We start from the raw sequence: 24573 nt of genomic DNA, 5'->3' as shown, positions 1-24573 counted from the left end.
TCACGTGACAATGGTTCCTAGATGTCAGAAGAGTACTTGTGTGTCTTAGGACTGAAGCTGCTGTAGGGATGGAACCTGCTGTTAGGCCCTTTAATATGTAATGAGGGTGAGAGAGGATGCTTGCTAGTGTGTGGGCTGCACCATGGAGAGCGCATGGGTCTCCACTGCAGGAGAGTACTCCCCTGGGTGCAACAGCTCTCCCCTCACCCACCCCCAGGCACTCTGGGCTCTGCAGACAGAGACAGTGCAACTCGGGGTGGGGGTGGGGGGGTGGGGGGTCAGCTGCACATTCTGCAGCAGTAGGAACTTCTCACTCACACTTTCCCCCTCCCTCCCTCCATCCCTCCCCTCCCTTCATCCTTCTTTCTCTCCTTCCCTCCCAGTCTTTCAGCTCCATCTGCCTGGCCCTGCTCATCTTCTCCAAGAGGCACAACTCTGGCATATTTAGTCTTTCTTGACGTCCTGGAGGGCCCAGACTAACGTGGTTTTAATAACTGTTTTTCAGCACAGCTGCTTTCTTTTGTAATTTTCAAATGCTATGCTTTGAAAGCCCCCTTTCTTTATTGTGTTTTGTTTTGGGTTTGTGAGGCAGTCTTGCTATGTAGCCCTGGCTGGCCTGGAACTCCCTGATAGACCAGGCTGGCCTCCAACATACAACAATTCTCCTGCCTCTGCCTCTCGAGTGTTGGGATTATAGGCACGTGCCACCACCCCTGGCTGAAAGCCACTGTTCTGTCATGGGAATATGCTTCTCTCCAGTTTCATGCCATTGTTTAGATTTCATATGTCAATCCTGTCTCATCAAAAGTGGCTTTAAATAAAGCATTATTCTGTGACTCAGTTAGTGCATGTCGCCACATACGCATGGATGGACAGTTCAGGAGACCCACACTCTTGCTTAAGGCCCTGGGAGATGGTTTTTCTGCTCTTTACCAGCCATGCAGGACAGCTCCCAGGAGGGTTCAGTGACAGCCTCAGCACCTCCGTTCAGACTCAGCAGAGGAACAAAATGCCTTAGAGCGGGGAACAGCTAAGGTTGTCCAAGATCCCACCACCTGGGGCTTAGAGCAGCTTCATGGACACACAGACGGACGGACAGGCACAGTCCTGACCCACACACCTGCTGCCTTGTAGCCCGAGAGTGACAAGAAGAGATGCTGTGTTCCTGGGGTCTGTGCCCTGCCCAGGCCCTCGATCCCAGCAGAGGAGCTGAGATGCAGGGGCAGACGGGAGAAAAGCTGGATGTGTGGTTTCTTTTATACTGGACTGGACTTAAATTCTGTTTGTTTTTATTTGACCTTTTTTCAGGGCTGAGGGTTGGATCCAGGGCCTCAGGCAGGCTAGGCAAGCACTTTACCTCTGAGCTATGTCCTCAGCCCTTAGACTGGGCTTTCCAGGGCCAAACCCAAAGACCTGTTTATTTGTTTGCTTCATCTTTTTTTTAAATTTTTATTTGTGTGTGCACATTTGTAAGTGTTGGGAAACACACAGGTGTGTGGTTGGTGTACCTGTTCTGTGCTCGTGTGTGTAGAAGCCAGAAGTCAACCTCAGATGTCATTCCTCAGAAACTGTTCGCTTTATTTCTTCATTTTGAGATAGGGTCTCTCTGTGCAGCTCTGGAGGTCCTAGAACTATGTAAACCATGCTGGCTTCAAAGACACAACAATGCAGCTGTGGCTGCCTCCCAAGTGCTGGGATTAAAGGCACGGGCCGTTACACCCAGCATATTGGCTTCACTTTTTGAGACAGGAGTTTTCACTGAGATCTGGGGCTCAGTGATTCAGCCAGGCTGACTGGCCAGTGATCCTCAGGGATCTTCCATCTCTAACACCTCAGTGTTGTTGGCACAAGTCACCACATCTGGTTTTCGCATGAATGCTAACGCTAAAACTCGAGCCCTTACTCTGTAGCTGAGGATGACTTTGAGTTCCTGATCCTCCTGCCTCTACCTCCCAAGTGCTGGGATTACAGGCATGCACTACTATGCCCAGTGGCTGAAGGCCTGTTCTTCTTATCCCTAAGAGAGTAAAGCTGAGAGATGGATGGTCCTGGGGCACCAAGAGTCTACAGAGTGGTACTGTGGGGGAGGCTGGGGGTGGAGCATTACCAAAGCCCCCTTATGTTTTCTGTGCCGAAGAGGATGCCTAAGAAGAGGGTGAGGTTAGAGTAGCAGGGCATAGCCTTCTGTAGGGGACTGAAGAGGCTTGGGACTGGCTGATGAAGATGTAGCCACTTAGCATGGGTGCCTGAAGGGGGACTGACTTGGGCAAGGTAGTACAAAGGAAAACACACTAGTCTACAATGGCCCCTCGGCTCCTGGCTCTTCCCCAGAGTTCTGAACAGGCTGCTGAGGCAATCTGGTGCCAGCAGGAAGAAGAGGATGAGCAGAGAGCTACAGGCAGCCTCAGCTGCACCACGGAACGGGGCTTTCTGCTAATTGGGGACCAGCATAGTAAGTGGCTTCCTTTCCCAGCCCACTGCTTGTTAATGGCAATACCATGACAGCTGTGGGTAGTGCCATCCGTCCGTCCGTCCGTCCGTCCGTTCGTGTGTGTGTGTGTGTGTGTGTGTGTGTGTGTGTGTGTGTGTGGCCCAGAGCTGAGGCAGCTGTGGGTAGTGCCGTCCATCCGTTCGTGTGTGTGTGTGTGTGTGTGTGTGTGTGTGTGTGTGTGTGTGTGTGTCCCAGAGCTGAGGCGTGCTGGCTGAGGAGGATGAGAACTGGTGCTGCTTCTGCTCAGCTGGGCCTGGGATTTGTTTCCTTGATCTGTTTTGAGATTGGGTCTCACTGTATGGCCCAAGCTGTCCTGGAACTCGCTGTGTAGCTTAGGCTGGCCTTAAACTTTAATACTCCTCCTGCCTTGCCTCATAAGTACCTGGACTGTAATTCTGTATCTGCCACCTGAGGGCTGGGTGACCCTGAGCTAAGGCTCCCTGGGCCACCTACTGCTTTGTCTGTAAGCTGGGGCAGGACTGACCCAGGACTGTCACAGGACTCGGGTTCCCTGAAACTGCATGTTAGACATGAGAACACAGTTAGATGAAAGGCTTGGAGTTAGATGCACAGCAGTGCGCCATTTCTCTTATCGTTTCCAAAAGTCCAAGAAGCACCTTCCCTTCACCCTGTCCGGTCACTTTCACAAACCTGTGTGGCCAGGAGCAGTGCTGCATGCCTTTAATCCCAGCACTCAGGAGGCGGAGGCAGGCGGATCTCTGAGTTTGAGGCCAGCCTGGGCTATATAGTGAGCTCCAGGACAGCCAGGACAAAATAAGCAAACTTGAGTGTGCACATGCCTTTCCCGGGAGCAGGTTCAAAGGCAGATGGGGTGAGCCTGGACACTCTGATCTAATTCACTCGAGGGAACGCCCTGGCTCTTGCTCCTGGTCCTAGGTGACACTGAGTGGCAAAACTGGAAGGCAGGGCCTGGAGAGATGGCTCAACAGTTAAGAGCACTTGCTGCTTTTCCAGATGACCCAGGTTCAATTCCCAGCACCCACGTGGCAGCTCACAGTGGTCTGTAACTCCAGTTCCAGAGGATCGATAACCTTTTTCTGGCCTCTGCAGGCATTGCACACAAGTAGTGCACAGACACACAGGCAGGCCAAACATGCAGACACATAAAATAAAAATAATCTAAAACATTTCTTTAAAAATAACGGAGTGCCGGGGCTGGAGAGATGGCTCAGAGGTTAAGAGCACTGCTTGCTCTTCCTGAGGTCCTGAGTTCAATTCCCAGCAACAACATGGTAGCTCACAACCATCTGTAATGAGATCTGGTGCCCTCTTTTCGCACATTAATAAATAAATACTATACATAATAAAAATAACTGAGTGTAAGGCAGTGGTTCCCAAACATACTGCAGCTGGCAACTCTTCAGGAGAGCTGGGTACAGGACCCCTCACGTGTCTGGTTCAGGAGGCCTGAGGGTCCTGTGGAGGTGCTTTCCTGCATGTCCCAGGGTTCTCTAAGGGAGCAGAAGCCTCGGGGTGTGGATGTGGAAGGAATGCCCTACATCAGGCTCCCCAGCCTGGGAGCTCAGGCAGGACATCCATGGCATGGTTCTGGGATAGAGTTGCTTCTTTTTCATGGAAACTACTCAAAGGGACAGGAGGGATTCCTTCCAGGGACCCCAGGCCCCACCCCACCCCACCCCACCCCGACTCTCCCTGCAGAGGCACTCACAGGCTTCATGATCCAGGTGATCCCAGGGTTCTTGCGGAACTCCTCCACAAACAGATGGTACTCACAGGGCATCTCAAAGGTTTTGGGGAAGAAGTCACACTTGGCTGCCTCCACCTTTCCCGCCTCACGCTCCAGCTGCTTCCGGAATCTCTTTAGGTTCTTGACCATGTAGTTCTTCCTGGTAAGCTGGGCAGCAGGGGACAGGGCAGGCAGTGAGCCTCCTGCTCCCTGCCTTGCCCCCTCTTTTTAGAAACAATATTTCATTACATTTATTGGGGGGGGGCTAAAATGAGAGAAAGAGGACATGATGACCGCTTTCTGAGCTTTAATCCTCAGCAGCAAGTTTCCATTTCCCCCAGGTTAGGACATTTCCCTTCACCTGCAGTGAGTTTCTTTCCCCCATATACCACAGAGGGAAGGAGTGTTGGGGGACTACTCTGATCCTAGTCACGAGCAGTTATTTCTGTAACCATGCACCAAGGCAAGGGCCCTGTTAATGGTTGTTTTCTTACTCAGGCACCAAGGCTAGAGATTCTATTACAATCACTTCCATGTTTGTGGACAGAAACATCAACCTGAACCCTGCAACAGAAGGCACACTCGGACACCTTAAAACCAGTGGAAGGCCCGACATAGTGGCCCACCCCTTTAATCCCAGAGGCAGAGGGATTTCTGTGAGTTTGAGGCCAGCCTAGTCTACATAGTGAATTCCAGGACAGCCGGGGCTATATAGAGAGACCCTATCTCAAAAACAAACAAATAAACAAACAAAAGACCAATGGAAGTGTAGGGAGAGTTATCAAAATGGGGATACTTGAACCCTAGAAAAACCCCCAGGCTCCCTTAGAGTCAGCAGCACCCAGCTCTGGGCCCCCCTCTGTCTAGAGAGCTCTAACATTTGCCAATAAGCTTTGTTTTTGTTTTGAGCCTTTTCTAGTATTCTGATTATTTAACTGATAGAACCCACATACATCAGAGGTCAGAGAGCAGCCTCTGGGAGTCAGTCTCTCCCATTATGTGGGTCTTGGGGATTGAACTCAGGTCCTCAGGCTTGGACACAAAAGCCTTTACCCACTGTGCCATCTTGCTGGCCCTCCTGCCCACCTCTTGGTCCCAGCCTCCACCCTCAGAGTAGCAGGAACAGTCAAAAGGACGCCAACAGACAGCCTGCTGGTCTGGAACCATTCACACTTCTCAGGCATTTGGAACCTGAGGCTCACCTCATAGTGGTTCCGGAAGTGGCTGATCCGCACGTGCTCATCCATGTAGGTGTGGTCAAAGTTCTCACGCAGCCAGCTGACATCACACCAGTAGAAATCCCACTCGCCTTCACTGCAGTGAGGAAGACAGGGTCAGATCTGAGGACTGAGTCTCACAGCACCTAACATGAGTGGGTGGAGGGGGAAGTGCTGGCCGCAGCGGCTGGCTTCCCTGAGGCACCAGCAGATGCAGCCATCTTGAGCCCAGAGGGCCTTATATTACTTCTCAACAGACTGATCACACCTGCTCCAGTCCCAACCATTTCCTAAGGTGCAGGGTGCGCCCTGCTTGAACATCCTGTCCATCAGTCACCCACTGCAGCCTCTGCAGGCTGCATTATAGGGTGGTGGAACAATAAATCCACCCCCTCTGCCCCATTCTTTGCTTCTTTGCTTTGAATTTTGATTGTTCCCCAAAGGCTGGGGTGTTGAAAGCATAATCACCAGCCTTGGCATCACTGGGAGGTGGAGGAGCCCTTGAGAGATGGGGTCCAGAAGAAGGATGTTCGTTTATTGAGGGGCATGCCCTTGAAGGAGATATTGGGCAGGCTCTTAGTGCCCCTCTGGCTCTTGACTTTCGGCTTCTGGCTTTGCTTCCTGGCTACCTGTTCAGCCTTGCTATAGGTCTAAGAGGAAAGGGCCAACTGATCTTTGGCTAAGACCTCCAGAATCAAATAAACCTTTACTTAAAGGGGGGGGGGGCGCTCTATGTAGCCCGGGCTGGCCTTGAACTCACAAAGACCCACTTGCCTTCACCTCCCTAGTGCTGGGATTAAAGGTGTACGCCACTACTTGCAGCATCTTTTCCCATTTTTAAGTTGATTGTCTTAGAAAATATTTTGTCCAAACAATGGAAACCTGACTAAATATTCTCCAGTCTGCTTTTTTTTTTTTTTTCTTTTTTCCTATTGAGGCCAAATAGGCTGAGTTTTGAAAAAACGCCTTGAGAGATCTGAAGTTGAAACATACAGCAGTGAGTAGGTGGCTACCTGGAGTGATGAACGGAGCCAGTCCTGACCTTGAGCAAGTCAGGAAAAATGTCATGGTCTATTGTGTTTCCCAAAGGCCTACACTGTCTCTTTCATCCCAGCGGTTGCAGGCTGCAGAGACCAGGAGAAGCCATGAGAACCTTCTTCTGCAGACAGTACAAAGAGTTCTCAAGTGTGTGAGCAAAAATGACGGCGTTTGTCTGCTGACACGTGGTGACCTTGACATGGGGCTTCCCAGCTGATGCCCCAGCAGCATGTGGACAAGCCTCTCCGCTGTGGCTGCTGTGAACCCTGACCTGCATTCGGGAGCTGCTGGCCAAACGTCTGAGTAGCTGAGCACTGAGATTTCTATAGAGCAGGGGGAGCAGTGGCCAGCAAGTTCCGCTGGGTGTTGGAGTTTCCAGAGGTGAAGGACCTGACTGTCTCTTAGTTCCTCAGCTGCTCGATGAGCCTTCCTCCTGGATGCCAACCATGCATCGGAACCTGGCCTTCAGGGGTGCTGGGTGCTGTGGAATTATTCTGTCCCTTGCAGGGGACACTGTGTGGAAATGTCTTTGAGCATGTGAGCCCCGTATTTCCAACAAGCTCCAAATGACTTTTTAAAAGTTTAATAGCCACATCCCTGCTTTTAATTGAGTGTTAAGTGGGAAAATAATATGTACTGAGACAAACTGGTAATCACTGTCACATGATACAAAAGGCTGGTGTTTAAGTAGGAACAAGTGAGTCTCTGGGGAAATCCCAAGTAAATCACATGGGCTAGGATAAAAATGGCCTGTGGGATGGAGTGGCACTGTCAGGAATTACCCATCTCCACGGGTCAAGAAAGCAGAAAAGGATCTGCTTAGGGAGGAGGGCCAGCAGGATGGAGGAACAAGAGAAGAAATGGGGATATGAGCAAAGTAGAGTGAGGTTCATGTGTGGCAACACCATCACGAAACTTACTGTTTGGGATGCTAATTAAAAAATTTTAATAAAGTTTTTCCACTTCCAGATTTTGTTCTGAGTTTCTTTTTAAACAGGCTAAGGGGTTGAATAAATGTTTTCTGTAGAGATTTACACATGACCCACGTGCACAGGAAAATGTTATCATTAATCACCAAAATATAAAAAAACCATCATGACATCCCAGTAAACTTGTACCTGGATAGCACTTTTTTTTAGGTGGATAATAATGAGCATTGGCAAGGATGTGGAAAAACTGGGGTTATGTATGCTGCTGCTGGAAACATGAAATGGAGAAGCCACTTCAGAGGATTCTGATACTTCCTCAAGAATTTAAACACAAAGTTACTACAAGACCCAATAATTCCACAATAAAAACATATCCACTCAAAATTTGTACATGAATGTTCACAGACTTTATTAGTAACAATGTTAGTGTGGAAACAGCTCAAATGTCCATCTGCTAATGATTAGATAAGGAGAATCTGGTATGAAATGGAATATTATTTAGACAGAATAGGGGTGGGGATGAGTAGCTGATGTGTAGCCTAGAATGCGTGAGGTCCTGGATTCTGCCTCCAGCATTGGAAATGGGGTAAGGTACTGATGCAAATGAATTCAAGCTCAACATGGCTGCACCTTTGAAACAGGACCAGTCAAACTGGGCAAGGTGGCTCACACCTAAAATCCCAGCACGCGGGAGGACCACTAAGGGTCTGAGGGCAGCTGAGGCTACAGAGAGAATATCAGGCTAGCCAGGGCTACTAGTGAGATGCTGACTCGGGAAGGGAGGGAGGGGAAGGAAGGGAGGGGGCAGGAGGGGGGGAAGGAAGGGAGGGAAGAGGACAAAGGGTAATTGTCCAGCTCCGTTTGTATGAGGTGTTGAGCAGAGCAGACTGAAGTCGAGGTTGGACTGTAGGGAAAGGAACTTGGGAGGAACTCCTGGAGGGCGGGGTCTCTTTAGGGGAAGAGGAAAATGTTCTGGGGTGGGACAGTGAGGATTACACAAAGTTATGAGCATAAAAGACAGGAATTGAACTGGACCTGGAGTCCCGCACTCAGAAGGTGGAGGCAGGAGGATCAGAAGTTCAAGGCTATCCTCGGCTACACAGTAAGGCTCAGGACAGCCTGGGCTATAAGGGAAAAAAGGGATGGAACTGGTTTTTGGTGTTGTTTTTGTTTTGAGACAGGGTATAGTTTTTGTTGTTTTTGTTTTGAAACAGTCTCACTATGTTGACCAGGCCGGCCTTGAACTCACAGAGCCCGGCTGGAATTGTATCTTTTTGAAAAAGGGTTTATTTTCTGATAGGTGAAATTACCTTTCAATAAAAAGGGGAGAGATGAAGGAGGGGATGGCAAAAGGTGACAGGTAGATCTTTCACCGTGGGCTGTCACTGTCATGGCTGCCCTGAGCTCTGGGCAGGCTCTGGACAGTTTGTTCTAGAACTGTTTCCTGAGGTTATGTTCACTGGAAGACAGTAGTGGGATCCAGGAACATATGAATGGGCAAAGTGATCAGCACCTCATCGCTCCCATCATCCCTCAGGGGTTGTCCGTTTGCTCATCTGTATTCGTGGAGGCTGTCTCCAGGGGTGCCAGTGAGAGGTGGGGGGCAGATGAGGGTGACAATGACAAAACACCTGGCCAGATGTTGCTAACACTCCAGTAAGCTTGACCAAGATACATCTTGATCCCCAACAATCAAGACAGAAATAACTGCACAGCGAGGGACTGGCAAGTGTGTTTGGGGCGAGGCAGTCACGAGACCCGGGAGCTGAGGGACCCTTTGAAAGTGACCCTTCAGCTGAGATCTGAAACGTAAGAGGGCAGTGGGAGAGGGTTGTAGCAGAATGGGGGCCCTGGGGCTGGAAAGGGCATGTTCAAGGTTGTGAAGGAAAGCCACGGAGGAAGCAAAGATGTCAGAGCTGAATTCGAAGAGCTGGCTAGGACCCACGAGAGCCAAGGCTCGTAGAACAGCATGGACTGGAATCCAACCTGAGACTGCAGGGTCTTTCATGCACATACCTCCATCATGCTCGCTCTATGTGGCCACTCTTTAATTATGGAGGAAGATAGTAAATGGCTAACGAAGGCCAGGGATCCTTCTCATTCTGTCATCCTTAAAGTACCCGGATGCCTGTCTGGCTCCTGAAGTGGCTGCTGCCATTTCAGGCTTCACATCCTGTCCCTCAGCAGAGAGCAGGAAAGGATATGTTCGGCCACATCTGCTCTAAGTCTGAACAGACAGGCTGATGGTCTCAACCAAGACCTAACTGTTTATAAATGTAAGTCTGCCAAGACTTGGGTTCACAGAGAATGAAGAGGTGGAGAGGCCCTGGCCTGTGGGCGCTTCCTGATTTAACAACTCTTAAAGCATCCAGTCTAGGATGAGCCATTGAGGATGGCTCCCACAGTGTCAGCTTCAGATCCCCTGCCACCTGTCCGGAGAACAGAGGCTGGAGGGACAGGTGGGACTCAAGGACACCAGCAAATGGGGACAGCTTCCTTTTCTCTGAACCGCCTTCCAGCCGCCCACTCCCCTCTAGCTTGTGCCCTAACTCTGGGACTCATCCTACAATACATGGTGCCTCTGGCTCCAGGGAAGGGAAAGCCGCTCTGTTCCCAGGATGATTAGGAGATGAGCAAGGCAAACACCATCTTCATTAGCACTGAATAATCATGGGAGGGCCACCCGGATGCCGCCTGCCACAGCAGCTGACCATTTCCGGTGGGCTGATTCAATCCATCTCCTGCCACAGTGAAGCTCTGGGCTTCAGACCACTTGCTCACTCCTTTCCTTGCTTGTGGAGAGGCTGCTGCAACTGGGTGGAGCCAGGCCGAGATTCTAAAGACAAGGCATTAGGCACACACCCTGCTCAATGGCTTTCTGTGCAGAGCCTCTCAAAATGGCATTTTCATTACTCTGTGCCCTGGTTTCCCGCTAGTGAAATGGGGATCATAATAGCATTTGCCCGGAAGATCTGAGTTTGTGTTAAGTTCTACAGGGTGCCTGGGAGGCTTAGTGACCAGAACACAATGAATTGCTCATTGGGTGCCTTGACATGGTTGGCTGTTGACTCCCTGTCCCTCAAATCTATGCTCCTCTTTCTCCACAATAACAGAAGTTACCCTGGTGACAGGTAAAACAGGATCTCACCATGTAACTCTGACTGTTACTATGAGACCAGGCTGGCCTTGAACTCTCTGACATCTGCCTGCCTCTGCCTCCCAAGCGCTGAAATTAAAGGCGTGCGCCACCACTGCCCAGCTGGAATCTCTGCATTTACCTGGGAACATGTGGCACATATTATCCAGACTTCTTGCAGTGAGGTGTGGCACATGGCTAATTCCACCAGGGCTGCTATGAGGAGCAATCTCATTCACTGGTCTCGCCTCATCCTGCCACTGCTATTTGAAGGCAACACTGAAGTTCCGCCTCAGTCATGAAGATGAGGCTTCACCCAGAGGAGAACAGGATGGAGAGGCTAGAGGAGATGGGCTCCACATGGTGGTGGTGGTGGTGTGGTGGTGGTATGGTGGTGGTGGTGGTGGTGGTGATGGTGGTGGTGGTGGTGGTGGTGGTGGTGGTGATGGTGGTGGTGGTGGGGTGGTGGTGGTGGTGGTGGTGATGGTGGTGGTGGTGGGGTGGTGGTGGTGGTGGTGGTGATGGTGGTGGTGGTGGGGTGGTGGTGGTGGTGGTGGTAATGGTGATGGTGGTGGTGGTGGTGGTGGTGGTGGTGATGGTGATGGTGATGGTGGTGGTGGTTGTGAGAGGCGTGCTCTGCCATCTCTGAACTTCCATGTCAGGAACTTCGCCTGCCAAAGTCTCTCGTGGGTTTCTGTGACACACACTTGGCCCTCAGTAACTGCACCTACTGCCGCGTGCCATGTATTGTTGTCTCTGTCACTGTCCTCAGAGCCTAACACAAAAGAAGTGAAGGCCTGCCAGTCGGGTCCCGCACTCTAGGCTGCAGACTAATAAGTGGCAGGGGAGAGCAGTCCTTGGCCAGGCTGGTCCCTGGTGAGCTGGGCAGCAGGTCTGTGAGATCGCGTTCCTTGTTTCTGCTGAGAGCAATGAGACACTGACTGGGCTGGAGTCCTACAGGGCACTCGCATGCTGTATTAGTTTTCTCATTGCAGTGCACAAAATACTGGACAAGAAGCAATGTAAGGGAGGAAGGAGTTGGAGGGGGTACAACCCATTAGAGTGGCAGGAGCAAGTTGGTCAATTCCCCCCGAAGTCAAGAAACAGGAAGGGATGAATGCTGTTGTCCAGCTGTCTTTCTCCTTTTAAAATTCAACCTGGGACACCCCCCACCTCCAGCCCATGGGATGGTTCTGCCTACTGTTAAAACCGATCTTCCCACCTTGACTAACCTAATCTACAGAAACGCTCACAAACGTAACTAGTGGCTTGTCCCTACAGATGATTCTAGGTCCTGTCAAGTTGATAAGTGATAACCATCGCTCATGCCATAGGGTCTTGAGCAATTGGCCAGCACCTAGAAAGGTATCACATCACACTAAATGTTTGTAAGGCTTAAGTGCAATAGCGATGATGTCAGCAATGCATGCAACACACTGTGGTGCTAAAGAAACCTCACATCTGCTTTAGGGCAAGTCCGGTAGCTACCAAGGGAGCTACTGAGAGGAAGACAAAAGGAACCCAGGACCTGGGAGACCAGGGATGAAGGGCTGATTGGAGGGAGTAAAAGATGTCTTACTCTTTCACTTCTACCCATCCAGGCCTGTGGCGTAGGACGTCCATCAGTGTGTTCATGAGTGCAGTCTTGAACCGAATTAACGTTCTTGGCTCTCTGCAACATATGACAGCAAAAAAAACATGCTCAGGACCGTGACTTTCCTAGGATGTCCCCAAAGTTCTGAACAAAAGGGAGGAAGAAAAGCCACGCGCTACATGCAGAAACCACAAGCAGAAGTGCTGTATCTCAGAGCTGGGCACCACAGCCCGCCAACACTTAGACTAGGCAAACTGAAACTCTCAGCATCTTTGAGCTATTGAAAAATACTAAGCTAAGCATACAGTGCATGCCTGTAATCCTGGAGGCTGAGGCAGGAGGAATGCCATGAGTTCAAGGCCACCTGGATTTCAGAGTGAGTTCCAGGACAGCCTAGACCATAAAGTGAGACTTTATCTCAAAATAACAATAACAACAATAATAATAATGGCTGGAAATATGGCTCAGTAACTAAGAGCAGCCTGGCTGCTCTTCCAGAGGACCTGAGTTCAACTCACAGCACCACATGGCAGCTTATAACCATCTATAACTCCATTCCCAGAGGACCCCAGTGCCCTCTCTGGCCTCTGTGGGTACCAGGCATGCACAGATTACACAGACATGCATGCAGACATAATACTCATGCACATAAAAAAAATAGTAAGCCAGGCATGATGGTGCATACTTGTGATCCTAGTCCTTGGGAGGCGGAGGCAGGAGGATCAGTTGAAGGTCATCTTTGGCTAAATAGTTTGATGCCAGCCTAGGCTGCACAAGACCTTATCAAAAATAAAAATAAAAATAAAATGATTTTTAAAAGCCAAAATATATTTCTCAAGTCCCTACCATGTCCCAGGCAAGTCTGGCTGCCTCTAATGTGCTGTGACTAATTCTTACATCACATGGTAAGTGGTTGCAGATCCCCCTCCTAAGCATTCAGCTAGAGAGATGGAGCAGACGTACCTTTCCCTGTTCTTCCTACTAATGCAGCTAATAACCCCAAACAGTATGTATAAGCAAATGTAAGAAGACTGAACGGTACACAGGGAGGCGGCCTTGGACCCAAGGGATAGCACTAGTGACTTCCCCGGCTTCCTTCCTGCCTCTTTATGTCCCAGATGTGGAAATGAAAAAGACAGCCAGTGGGCATCCAGGAATGCTCATGGCCATTGGCCCTGAACAACCTTTAAAAGTAGCCTGCTTTCCCCAGCCTAGGGAAGCCCAAGACAGAACAGCCTTCCACAGCAGAATGCATAGTAATGGCTCCACGCTAGTGAAACACCAAGAGAACGCCTGTTGTCTACCTCCAGGGGTGCCAGCAAAGGTCAAGTGGGGAGTCCTCACTTCTCATGAGGTTGCATCTGTGTAGCCCAGTGCCAGCTCTGTCACTGGGTGGTGCACAGGAGGAGGAATCCAAGGCTGAGGCTTTCATCTGCCTCAGGCAGAACAAGTTTGCGTTGTCCCATACCATAGGATGCCAAGGGTTGGGGAAGCCTGAACTTCCCCATGCAGGCATGAGGTTGTCCCTCCAACTCTGAGCTGATGTTAAAGGGCACAATTACCAATTAATACCACTGAAAACATTGATTGAATCAATAAAATAAAAGTTCTTGAAAGACCAATAAACTTGCAAAATCTATCAGCAAGATGGACAAAGAGAAGACACTGTTACCTCCAGGTAGGCTGAAATGGGGGGGGCACTACAGACCCCACAGATACCAAGACCACAGTAAGAGCACACTAATGCCTCTGCACACCTAAGTATGGCAGCTGAGAAGACATAGTCCTTGAAATGTCCAGACCCTACAGCTCTCCCGATGTGGCACACATTTGAGTAGCTGTGTTTTCCTAGAGAAACGGAATCCATTGTGTGAAAACAACCCCAAAAGATGGGCCTGGGCCCACAAGGTTTCCCTGGAGAATAAATTCCTTGAGACGTCTGTTCTACACTGTCTTCCAGAAAAAGGAAGAGTGGGCCCATCTGTGACACTAGTGTACCTAATAGTGAAATGTGGACAGTTAACGTAAAAAACAAAGCTGCAGGCTAGGGGCTGGGGTGTGGTGAGCCACAGAGCACTTGCTTAGCATGTGGGAGACCCTGGGTTACATTTCCATCACCACACATACAGGTGTGCACATGTATGTTCATAAACATACACCAACAAAGGAAATGCATAATACAAAAATGAGAATTATACTTCATAACCGAGAGGAATATTTCCAGTAGGCAAAGCTGACTCACTGTTAGAAAATCTAACTGATACAACTTATCACAGTATCAGATTCAAAAGCAAAATCACATGATATCTATTAAAGCAAACAAAGCATTCCTGTGATTCAACCTCTAAATAACCAAATTAATATCATTAACACTAGACTCTGGGTATTAAACTTACAGTTTTGGGGAAAACGGAGCAAATGGAGAGATGGACAAACCTAATAACTGACAGATTTTACCCCCTAGGGTCACAGGTCATGAGTGTCCCTGGGAGTTTCCTTCCAGCTCTCTTTCAGGGGACATGATCTTCTCTTTTCCAGCTAGTATATCTTTATGGATGAGTTTTCTTCTGATTCTCTAACAGAATAACAGATTGAATAAAAAACATTTTTTAGACATTCATAGTGGTGCACGCCTTTGATCCCAGCACTTGGGAGGCTGAGGCAGAGGAATCTCTGTAAGTTTGAGGCCAGCCTGGTCTACATAGTGAGTTCTAGGACAGCCAGGAGTATTTAGAGAGACTCTGTTTCAAAAAAAAATTTTATTCCTTGAAACAGAGTCTCAAGTAGGTGAGGTTGGCCTTGAGAATAACTGTTCTCAAGTGACTTTAAAAAGCAGAATAAAAAGGTTTAGCTAAAAAGAGGGCAAGTGGAACATTACAAAGGAGTATCTAATCCTGAACAAAAAGACAGCTTCAAAATCCATCAGATTGGTGAGATAGATTATCAAGCAGCAAACACCACATGTCCACACGAAAGTGGGAAGGAATGTAATTACCATACAGTGCTGATGGGAAGCTGAATGAGCCGAGATTCCTCCTATTAAAACCACGGACAAGCTGGGAGGTGGGGGCGCACACCTTTAATCCCAGCACTAGGGAGGCAGGGGCAGATGGAGTTCAAGGCCAGCCTGGTCTACAGAGCAAGCTCCAGGACAACCAGTTACACAGAGAAACCCTGTCTCAAAAAATCAACCAAACAAAAACATAACAAAACACCCACTATTGTGTTGTACACACGAAACCAGCAAGCCCTAAACACTGGGAGGAAGCGGCTATTGTACTGACAGAGGTCTCCGGAGAGGCCTTGCAGGTCAGTTCTGTTAAGGCTGAACTTGCAGGTCACTCTAAATTCAGTACTCCGGCCAAGTACGTTCCTAGGTGTGTTCTTAGAAGCATGGGCAAGGACCTCTGTCAGGGACTGATGGCTGACCTTCGCTGTGGAAACAGCATGGTGGCAGCCTGCTCATATCCCCAGGCATTCCCCACTCTGTGTGTGCCAACCAGAGGACCTTGGCCCTCAGCACCTGAGCTTCCCTCCCCCGACCCCCGACCCTGCCGGGGGTCACTCAGGCCTAGAGCAGATCTGAAGCTGTGAGGACTCAACCTCCCTCCCCCACCAGAACACAGCCGGTGGGTGGACTCGGGAGCCACTCTCCAGCTGGGCTTCCAGGGTCTATACCCTCTCTGGGCAGATGGAGCCCACTGGCCTCGGCAACACCAGTTTCCTCTCCCTGGTTACCTGCTTACCACCACCACCACCACCACCACCACCACCACCACCACCACCACCACCACTTCCTGGTGCTTTCTGGAATCATCTTCCAAATATCTTGCTCTGGGTCATTATCTGGGGTGTGCTATCTGGGGGACACACCCAAGACTTTCACAGGGAACCAGACAAGCCACATGTCTAGGCTCTGTTTGGGACACCCTGGGACAAAGTTCCACATGTTCAGAGCCCCACTAATCAATACTAGAACTACAATTTTTGTGTTTTTATTATGTTTTTCCAAATTGTAATTTTATGTGACGAAGGGTACAGAGGAGAAAGGAAACCAATAGACTACTTATATCCCCAGCTTCTGAGCAGTCGGGGGGGAGGGGCTGTGATATGGTTATGATCAATAAGATAAAAACACAAGGAAGGCTGAGTTCCTGGGAAAGTTTGGGGGGGGGTGCCCTGAACCCCGCCCTCCACCTCTTCCTGTCTTTGTTGTTATTGTTGTTTTGTTTTTGTGAGATGGGCCCTCATGTAGCCCGGGCTGATGTTAACTCTCAATCCTGCCTAAGCTTCAGCAGGCCTGAGATAACAGGTGTGAACCACCAAGCCCAACTTTTCTGGTCTTGACTGTGACTTGAAGGCTGGAGCTGCAGCAGCTACTGAGTGCCCTTGAGGAATCAGCACAACCATAAAGCTCTAACGTCAAACCTCTGCCCAGCACTCTGGCCACTTTATCCTATGAAGGAAAGAAATGCAGTTTGCTGTTGTGTTACTCGTAGGCAAACAAAACACGTTTCTTGTGCCCTGGTACAAACAGCTGGGTGGGTCCTCTTGACTGACGTGATCTTGGTTTCATTAGGGCAGGGATGCAAGTTCAGGGTCAAGACCTGGGATGGGATTAAGGAGCTCCGCATGTAAGAGAGGGAGGGGCTTGGCATTGATGAAATGGTTCCAAACATTTGGAGAGAGAGGCTGGAAGAGCCCTGAGAGAGCTGCCCGAAGCCACCACACCAGCCAGGAACCTCGGTGAACAGTGAAGACCAAACGCCGGCTACAATGTGTGCAGTGCAAACCCCCCCATACCCCGAAAGTCTCCAGGAAAGAGTACTGCTTTCCTGCTCGGACCAGGTAGGTCGTGCTTAAGGCAGACTAGTAGGTGCTGAATTGGGAGCCCAGGCTGTTATGAACGCAGAGTACCAGAGGGGAGGGATCAGTGTACACAAGCTTCCGATTCACAGGACAGGGTCCCAAGTCCATCCAGCCCGGCCCCGCAAGCGCAGGATCCCCTGCCAGGCACTGGGCTCTTTTGAGTGTCCAGTTTCTCCATCTGCATGATGAACACATTAGGAGGGTCTGCACCAGGGGTGGGGGTGACAGGGATTTGATGACAGAGCACAGGGAGTGGTGGGGTGGCCAGGGTCTGACCTGCAATAGCTGTCCAACAACTATTCACTGTGGTTACTAGGGCTCCAATCACAATCGGTGAACTAAGTAGTAGAGAGATGGCCAGGTGTCATGGAGCTCACCTGTGATCCCATTGGGAATTCACGGTCAGCCCGGGCCACGAAGGGAGAGCCCTAACTCAAAAAGACAAATGTGGGGAGCGTGAAACAGAGAGATTGAGGAGGGGACAGAAGGGAGTGGGGAGGGAAGGAGGGCAGGAAGGAGGGCCGGTCCTGTGCGTAGGGACTGAGTGGGGACACTCACCGCTCTTTTCCTTTTGACACTCCATGGCCCTTGTTACTTTGATTCTGTAGGGAGAAAAGAAAAGTGATGTAACGCTTTTGCACATCCACCTACCTTTCCTGTTCAACCTGGTTCAGTGAGTGAGATGCTCAAATTACCACACTCAGCGGCTCATAGGTCCCCAGGTCATCTAGCCTGGCTGTGTTCTCCCTCATCATCTCCGCCCAGAATTCAGGGCAGAACTTACCTGCTTACCAAGGAATGAATTCTCCATCACTGGAGAACTGTGCCACAGGCAAGATCGCTGTACAAAGGTCTGCACGACAGTGCTTCAAATGCCAACCCAAAGCTGCACTTGAGAACTCCTCTGGCTCCGTGAGAAGAGTCTAGGCCTTCCATTCTAACTTTGAGTGTTGATTGTACATGAGATCTAGGAAGGAGCTGTTGTAGGTGTTTTTTTTTTTTTTTTCTTTAACACTTTGTTCTTTGGGGGCCCTGCCACCTGGCTCTCGAATGAATACACAGGGACTTATTCTTACTTTTGAATGCCTAGCCTTACCTTGGCTTGTTTCTAGCCAGCTTTTCTTAACTTAAATTATCCCATCTCTTTTGCCTCTGGGGTTTTACCTTTCTGTATTCTATGTCTTTCTTTACTTCTTACTCTATTGCTGGCTGTGTGGCTGTGTGGCTGTGTGACTATGTGGCTGGGTGACTATGTGGCTGGGTGACTATGTGGCTGGGTGGCTGGCCCTGATGTCCTCCTCTCCTCCTTCTTTTGCTCCTCCTTCCTCGCTTCCCTTTCTATTTATTCTCTCTGTCTGCCAGCCCCATCTGTCTCTCTCTCCTGCCTGGCTATTGGCCATTCAGCTCTTTATTCAACCAATCAGGTGTTATAGGCAGACAAAGTAACACAGCTTCACAGAATTAAACAAATACAGCATACAAATACAAACAAATACAAAAGAATGCAACACATCTTTGTATCACTAAACAAATATTCCATATAAATAAAACAACACATCTTCAACTAATATTCTACCACAGACAGAGCCCATTTCTCAGAGTGATTTCCTTACACCTCAAAAGACCTACCCAATCCTTCTATGGGTAGGTGTGTTTGATAGGAATTCCAGCCACGCCCCCACGGTTGCACATGTCTGATCATGTGATCTATGCGCATGCTTGGAGTAGCCATGTGCACGTGCGGGTTGGCCCTTAAAAAGGCAGGCCCCATGTCCCCCTCCCCACCCCCTTCTCCCACATGTGTCCTTTCAGCAGGCCTGATCACATCTATCCCTTTCTCCTTGTCTGAATAAAACTCTTGTTAGTGGATTCTGTTGTGTTTTGTGACTTTTCCTCACAGGGTGAGAGCGCCACTAAAAACCATCACTGGTGCCGTGCACAACAGGCATTCCTGGCACTTTGGGCCTGGGAACCTGTACCGGGGAGTCTGCTCTGTCCACGACAACCCACTGTCCATTTGCCTGGCCGCCGGATCCTGCACACACCACTGGCTACGTCGATTGGTGAGTCCCCCACTTTTCAGCCGGCGTAAACAGTCTCCTGGATCCGTGGGGATGACCGTCGAGTGTCCGGTGCCCCATGGTGTCCCTGAGACTAGGAGTACCCCCGACCATGGTCTTCACTGGCTACAGTCGGTCCCTATCACAGGCTAAAATGTCTAGCCATCTCCCACGCCTGCAGTTTGAGATATAATTCTTGCGGTCAGACCCCCATCTTCTGGTGCGTCTTCAGGATGTGTAAGGCCAACACATTTTTCTGGCTTGACGAAGCAGTAAATGCTGTTGGACTCCCAGGGAGTCCTTGCCTCCCATGCCTTAGGCCCCCGCCTTACGTCTGACGAGAACTCTGGCAGTCTGTGCCTGGTACAGATCCATCCTTGGCCTTAGGGACGCCTGGGGCCTTGGCTTGGGATCACATTTGGGTTTTTTATTTTTTTATTTTTTTGCCTCTCTGCTGCAGACATGGGAAATAAGGCTTCCAACCCCATCAGTCCCACCTCTCCCCTAGGATGCCTTCTGGAGGCTTTAAAACCTCTCAACTTAATGCCTTGCTTAAAGATTCCTAAGTTTGTCTGTCTCTATACTAAGAGATGGCCCAAATATGCCTTAGAAAATAACAAAAAAATGGTAGCCGAGCTGTTCCTTAGACCCCAATATTTTACGGGAATTATCTAACTTCTGCCAGCAAACAGGCAAATGGAAGGAGTTGCCTTATATTATAGCTTTTTTCTATTTAAGTCCTAAACCTTCTCTTCTGGATTCCTTCTCTCCTGCCCATATGCTCTTAGCTACGCCTGAACCAGACTGACTCTCTGACCCCGGAACCTCTAACTCTAGATCCTGCAAATGAACCTCTGCCTATCTGACTTTCTGCTCCCACTCCTGCTCCCAGGGCGGCTGTCCCTTCAGCTCCTCCTCTGGCTTCCTCCCTCTTCAACAGCAGGCATTTCCAAAGGCTCGGCTCGGGCTCCAACCTTTACACCTCCTGCTACCAGCCATTCAAACCCACCAATCACTCTCCCTTTGCGAGAGGTGGCCGGAGTGGATGGACTGGTTAAGGTCCGTGTCCCATTCTCTCTCACAGAACTCTCTCAGATAGAAAAGAAACTGGGTTCTTACACCTCTGATTCTGCTCCCTTTATTAAACAATTTCAATATATTACCCAATCATACAGTCTCGCCTTTCATGATGTATATACAATACTTGCTAATAACCTACTTCCTGAGGCATACAGGCGGGGTTGGGAACAGGCTAGGACACAGCAGATGAGGTTCACCAAACTAACCCCGCACACCCTCCAGGGGCTGAGGTGCCTCCTGATCAGGACCCACATTGGGATTATAACACCAAGCGTGGGTCTCTAGCCAGGGATAGGTTTATTACCTGCCTCCTGCCAGGCCTCGGTAAGGCTGCCCTAAAACCAGTAAACTATGAAAAACTAAAAATGATCATTCAAGATAAGGATGAAAATCCGTCTCATTTCTTAGAATGGCTCACTAAGGCCCTCCTTCAATATAGTAGCCTAGATTCTGAAAGCCCAGAGGGCAGGCAGCTCCTTATGACCCACTTTATCTCACAGAACTTCCCCGACATAAAGGCAAAACTTAAACACTTGGAGAAAGGCCCTCTGACCCCACAGGCAGAAGTGTTAGCAGTGGCATTTAAGGTGTACCATGGGAGAGATGAAAAAGCCCCCCCAAAATAACTGCCAGATGCTGGTAAATGCTGTCCAACCAGCTCCCCGAAAGCTGCCAGGTCCCTGTTTCAAGTGTGGGAAAGAGGCCATTGGGCCCAGGCTTGCACCACCGCCCCATGGGGGACACCGATAGGGCCTTGCCCAAAATGCTGCCCAAAGGGCCACTGGTCAGCTCACTGTCCTAATGCACCTAGCGGCATAGGAACGCCAGATCAGGACCACCCTCTGGCTGACTTCCTAGGCTTGGCTTTCAGCAACCATTGACGATGCCTGGGTCCTGCCCTGGCCACTCCCATCTCACACAGGGAACCCAGGGTAGCAATAACAATATCTGGGTGACCCATCTCCTTCCTTCTGGACCCCGGAGCTACCTATTCTGTCCTGAGAGAGTATTTGGGGACCCACTTCTTCTTCTCGTCTCCCTATTGCCAGGGAGGGGGACAACTACTCATCAGACCCCACCACTTAATTGTATTTTCTGAAGCATCCCTCTTACACACACGTTCTTAGTGGTGCCAACCTGCCCTGTGCCTCTAATGGGAAGGGATTTTCTAGCTAAGGTAGGGGCGTCCATTTCTTTCGCTCTCCACATTTGCCTCACGCCAGACTCGCCAGCAGCTCCTCTTCTTCGTCTCCTAGCCACCCACCCTACTGACTCTAACAGTTCTTTTCCCTTGCCAGCCTCTCAAGTAGACCCAAAAGTCTGGGACACCCAGAACCCTTCTATCACTAAGCACCATCCGCCTATTACTTTCCAGTTACAGGACCCTACCAGATATATCACCCAAGCTCAGTACCCTCTCTCACTCCAGAGCCTAAAAGAACTTAAGCCTATCATTTCTGACCTTCTCAGGAAAAAGCTGCTCCACCCAACCTCTTCACCTTTTAACACCCCCATACTTGCAGTTAAAAAGTCTAATGGAACCAACCGCCTGGTTCAAGACCTCTATCTCATTAATTCTGCAGTGGTTCCTCTCCATCCTGTAGTGCGTAACCCTTACACTCTCCTATCCATTGCCCCTTCAGGAACCTCTCACTTCTCAGTTCTAGACCTCAAGGATGCCTTCTCTATTCCTCTCAGTCCTCAGTCTCAAAATACCTTTGCTTTCACCTGGACTGACCCTGACACTCACCTGTCCACACAGCTGACCGGGACTGTTCTGCCACAAGGATTTAGGGACAGTCCACACCTATTTGGTCAGGCTCTGGCCTCTGACCTGCTTTCTCTGTCTCTTCCTGGCTCTAAACTAATACAGTATGTAAGTGACATTTTACTCTGCATCCCGTCTTTACATGTTAGCCAAACTAACACCTCTGCTCTCCTAAATTTCTTATCCAGCCAAGGTTACAGGGTATCCCTTTCTAAAGTTCAGCTGTCCACTCCCCAGGTCACCTATTTGGGTCTAACCATTACTCCAACCCACAACGCTATTACTGTAGACAGAAAGCATCTAATCCAGTCTCTTGCAGTCCCTTCTACTAAACAGGAGATTCTGTCTTTCCTAGGAATAGCTGGCTTCCTACGGTCTTGGGTTCCATCTTTTTCTCTCCTTGCTCGCCCCTTGTACAAGGCAGCTCAGGGCTCCCCCATGAGCCTCTTCTTCATCCCATTACTAAACCTTTCCAGAAGCTCCAGCAGGCTCTTCTCCAGGCCTCAGTGCTTCACCTCCCAGACCTAACCTGTCCCTCCTCACTCTATGTAGCAGAGAAGGAGGGATTTGCCCTTGAAACCCGAGGACATCAGCTGAGACCCTCCTTTGCACCTGTAGCCTATCTGTCAAAGAAGTTAGACCTTACCAGTCAGGGCTGGGCACCCTGTATTTAGCAGCCACTGAGCTCCTTATTTGGGAATCAAAGAAGCTAACCTTTGGGTCACCTACGACTGTCTTCTCTCATCATAACCTGTCCCATCTCTTAACTTATAAAGGCTTACAGACTTTACCTCTTTCCTGGGTTCTTTCTTTCCAGGTGGCATTACTAGATGCCACACTTACTTTCCAGACCTGTCCACCCCTTAATATTTCAAGCCTCCTCCCTCAACCTAATGCTAACTATTCTCCTCATTCCTGCACTGAACCCTTGGAGGAACTGTTACCTCACCCTTCACACATACAGGAGGGCACATTGCCTCAGGCTACTTATACCTGGTACACAGATGGCAGCTCCTTTTTATATGAAGGGACCCATAAAATGGGTTATGCCATAGTGTCAGCTACTGAGATAATAGAGGCACAGGCATTACCCACACACACCACTAACCAACAGGCTGAGTTGATAACTCTCACCCATGCCTTCCAATTGGCACAGGGACAATCTCTAAATGTTTACACAGACTCCAAATATGCTTTTCATATCCTCCTGTCCCACACTGCTTTTTGGAGGGAGTGTCGCCTTCTCACAGCAAAAGGAGGATCCATATCTAACTCAGGCCAAATAATGGCCATGCTGGAGACTTCCCACCTCCCCAAGGCTATAGGAATTGTCCACTGCCGGTCTCATCAGACTGATAGCTCCATCATCTCTAAGGAAAACAACCAGGCTGACCAGGTAGCCAGGACAGTGGCTCTCCAGGGCCAAGTCTCACCCCACCCACCACAGGGAATCTATACAGTGCAGCTTACATCCTCACAGGGAACCCCTGACACTAGGCAAATTCTGTCCTATCTACACCAGCTCTTTCACCCTAATAGTCTTGCTCTGTCTCAATTCTTAAAAGCCCACCTACAGTCCACCTCTGAGGACCTACAGTTCTTAAGAACTATTACTGTCTCTTGTGAGATTTGCCAAAAACCAGACCCCAATACCAAATACAGAAGTCAGCCTTTTCCCACCCACCAGGCTAGAGGTTCCCTTCCAGGGATTACTGGCAGCTCAGTTTTACCCATATGCCCACTGTCAGGAAAATTAAATATTTTTTCGTGATGGTGGACTCATTTTCAAATTGGAAGGAGGCATGCCCTGTTTCTAATAAGTAGGCTCAGATAGTTGCAGATCTCCTTCTCCAACGACATCTTCAGGGTGGGTGGGCTTTTCTGTTACCTTTAACACAGTACCATAGATGCAGTGGCTATACATCCATTATCACATTGTCTCCCTGGATGTGTAGTCTGCTCACAGCATAACTGAACTGTCTGCACATGTTTTACATGGCCACATCAGGTGCCCCCCCCAAGAGATGGTTCTCTCTTGGAGTAGGGGGGTTCTTCCACTCTCACACATACTGGGGGTACAAGTCAGTTGCTTAGGATTGTAGGACAGAGGTCTCTGGTGACTCATCAGCCGAGACTTGCTCCCAAGTCTCTAGAGACATGGCTGTCTGTTGTGAGATATTATTTTAACTATGTAAAGATGTATTACATTTGTTTTTGCTGTGGAATATTACTTAAACTGTGTAAAGGTGTGTTATTTTACTTATGCTGCATTTGTTTAATTATGTAAGGATGTGTTGCATTTGTTCCAACTTGCCTGCCTAAGACACCTGATGGGTCAATAAAGAGCTGAACAGCCAATAGCCAGGCAGGAAAAGGATAGGCAGGGCTGGCAGGGAGAGAAAATAAATAGGAGAAGGAATCTAGGCTCAAGAGAGGGAAGAATGAGAGAAGACTGAGAAAATGAGGGACATACCCAGGTTAAGAAGCCAGGCAGATGTCAGACAGACAGACAGACATGGAGAAGCAGTGAAAGTAAGAGATACAGAAGTAAGAAGGTAATAAGCCCCAAGAAAAACGCTAGATAAAGAGAAACAGCTTAATTTAAGTTATAAGAGCTAGCCAGAAACATGCCTAAGCTAGGCCAAACTTATTCAAAACTTATAATAAATCTCTGTGTCATGAT

The 24573-nt window shown here is 49.3% G+C and overlaps 1 protein-coding gene across 4 annotated transcripts in view; it reads right to left on the bottom strand.

Annotated features, from left to right (window-relative positions):
• The window catches only part of Ttll9 (tubulin tyrosine ligase like 9), a 56056-nt gene that overhangs the window by 22029 nt on the left and 9454 nt on the right, over positions 1-24573 (bottom strand). For all 4 annotated transcript variants that reach the window (XR_003736411.2, XM_028887471.2, XM_037205308.1 and 1 more), the window contains exons 2-5: positions 17541-17584; positions 12099-12191; positions 5402-5513; positions 4182-4367 (exon numbers count right to left, since the gene is read on the bottom strand). Coding sequence is in view for 3 of the 4 variants with exons in the window: in XM_028887471.2 (XP_028743304.1) it covers positions 4182-4367; positions 5402-5513; positions 12099-12191; positions 17541-17584 (435 nt within the window). In the remaining variant the exon portion in view is untranslated. The remainder of the gene's footprint in view (positions 1-4181; positions 4368-5401; positions 5514-12098; positions 12192-17540; positions 17585-24573) is intronic.

The sequence above is a fragment of the Peromyscus leucopus genome, chromosome 4 (assembly GCF_004664715.2).
Source record: "Peromyscus leucopus breed LL Stock chromosome 4, UCI_PerLeu_2.1, whole genome shotgun sequence".
NCBI lineage: Eukaryota > Metazoa > Chordata > Mammalia > Rodentia > Cricetidae > Peromyscus > Peromyscus leucopus.
The sequence above is the reverse complement of the archived record's forward strand: the minus strand, read 5'-3'. Positions and strand labels throughout refer to the sequence as shown.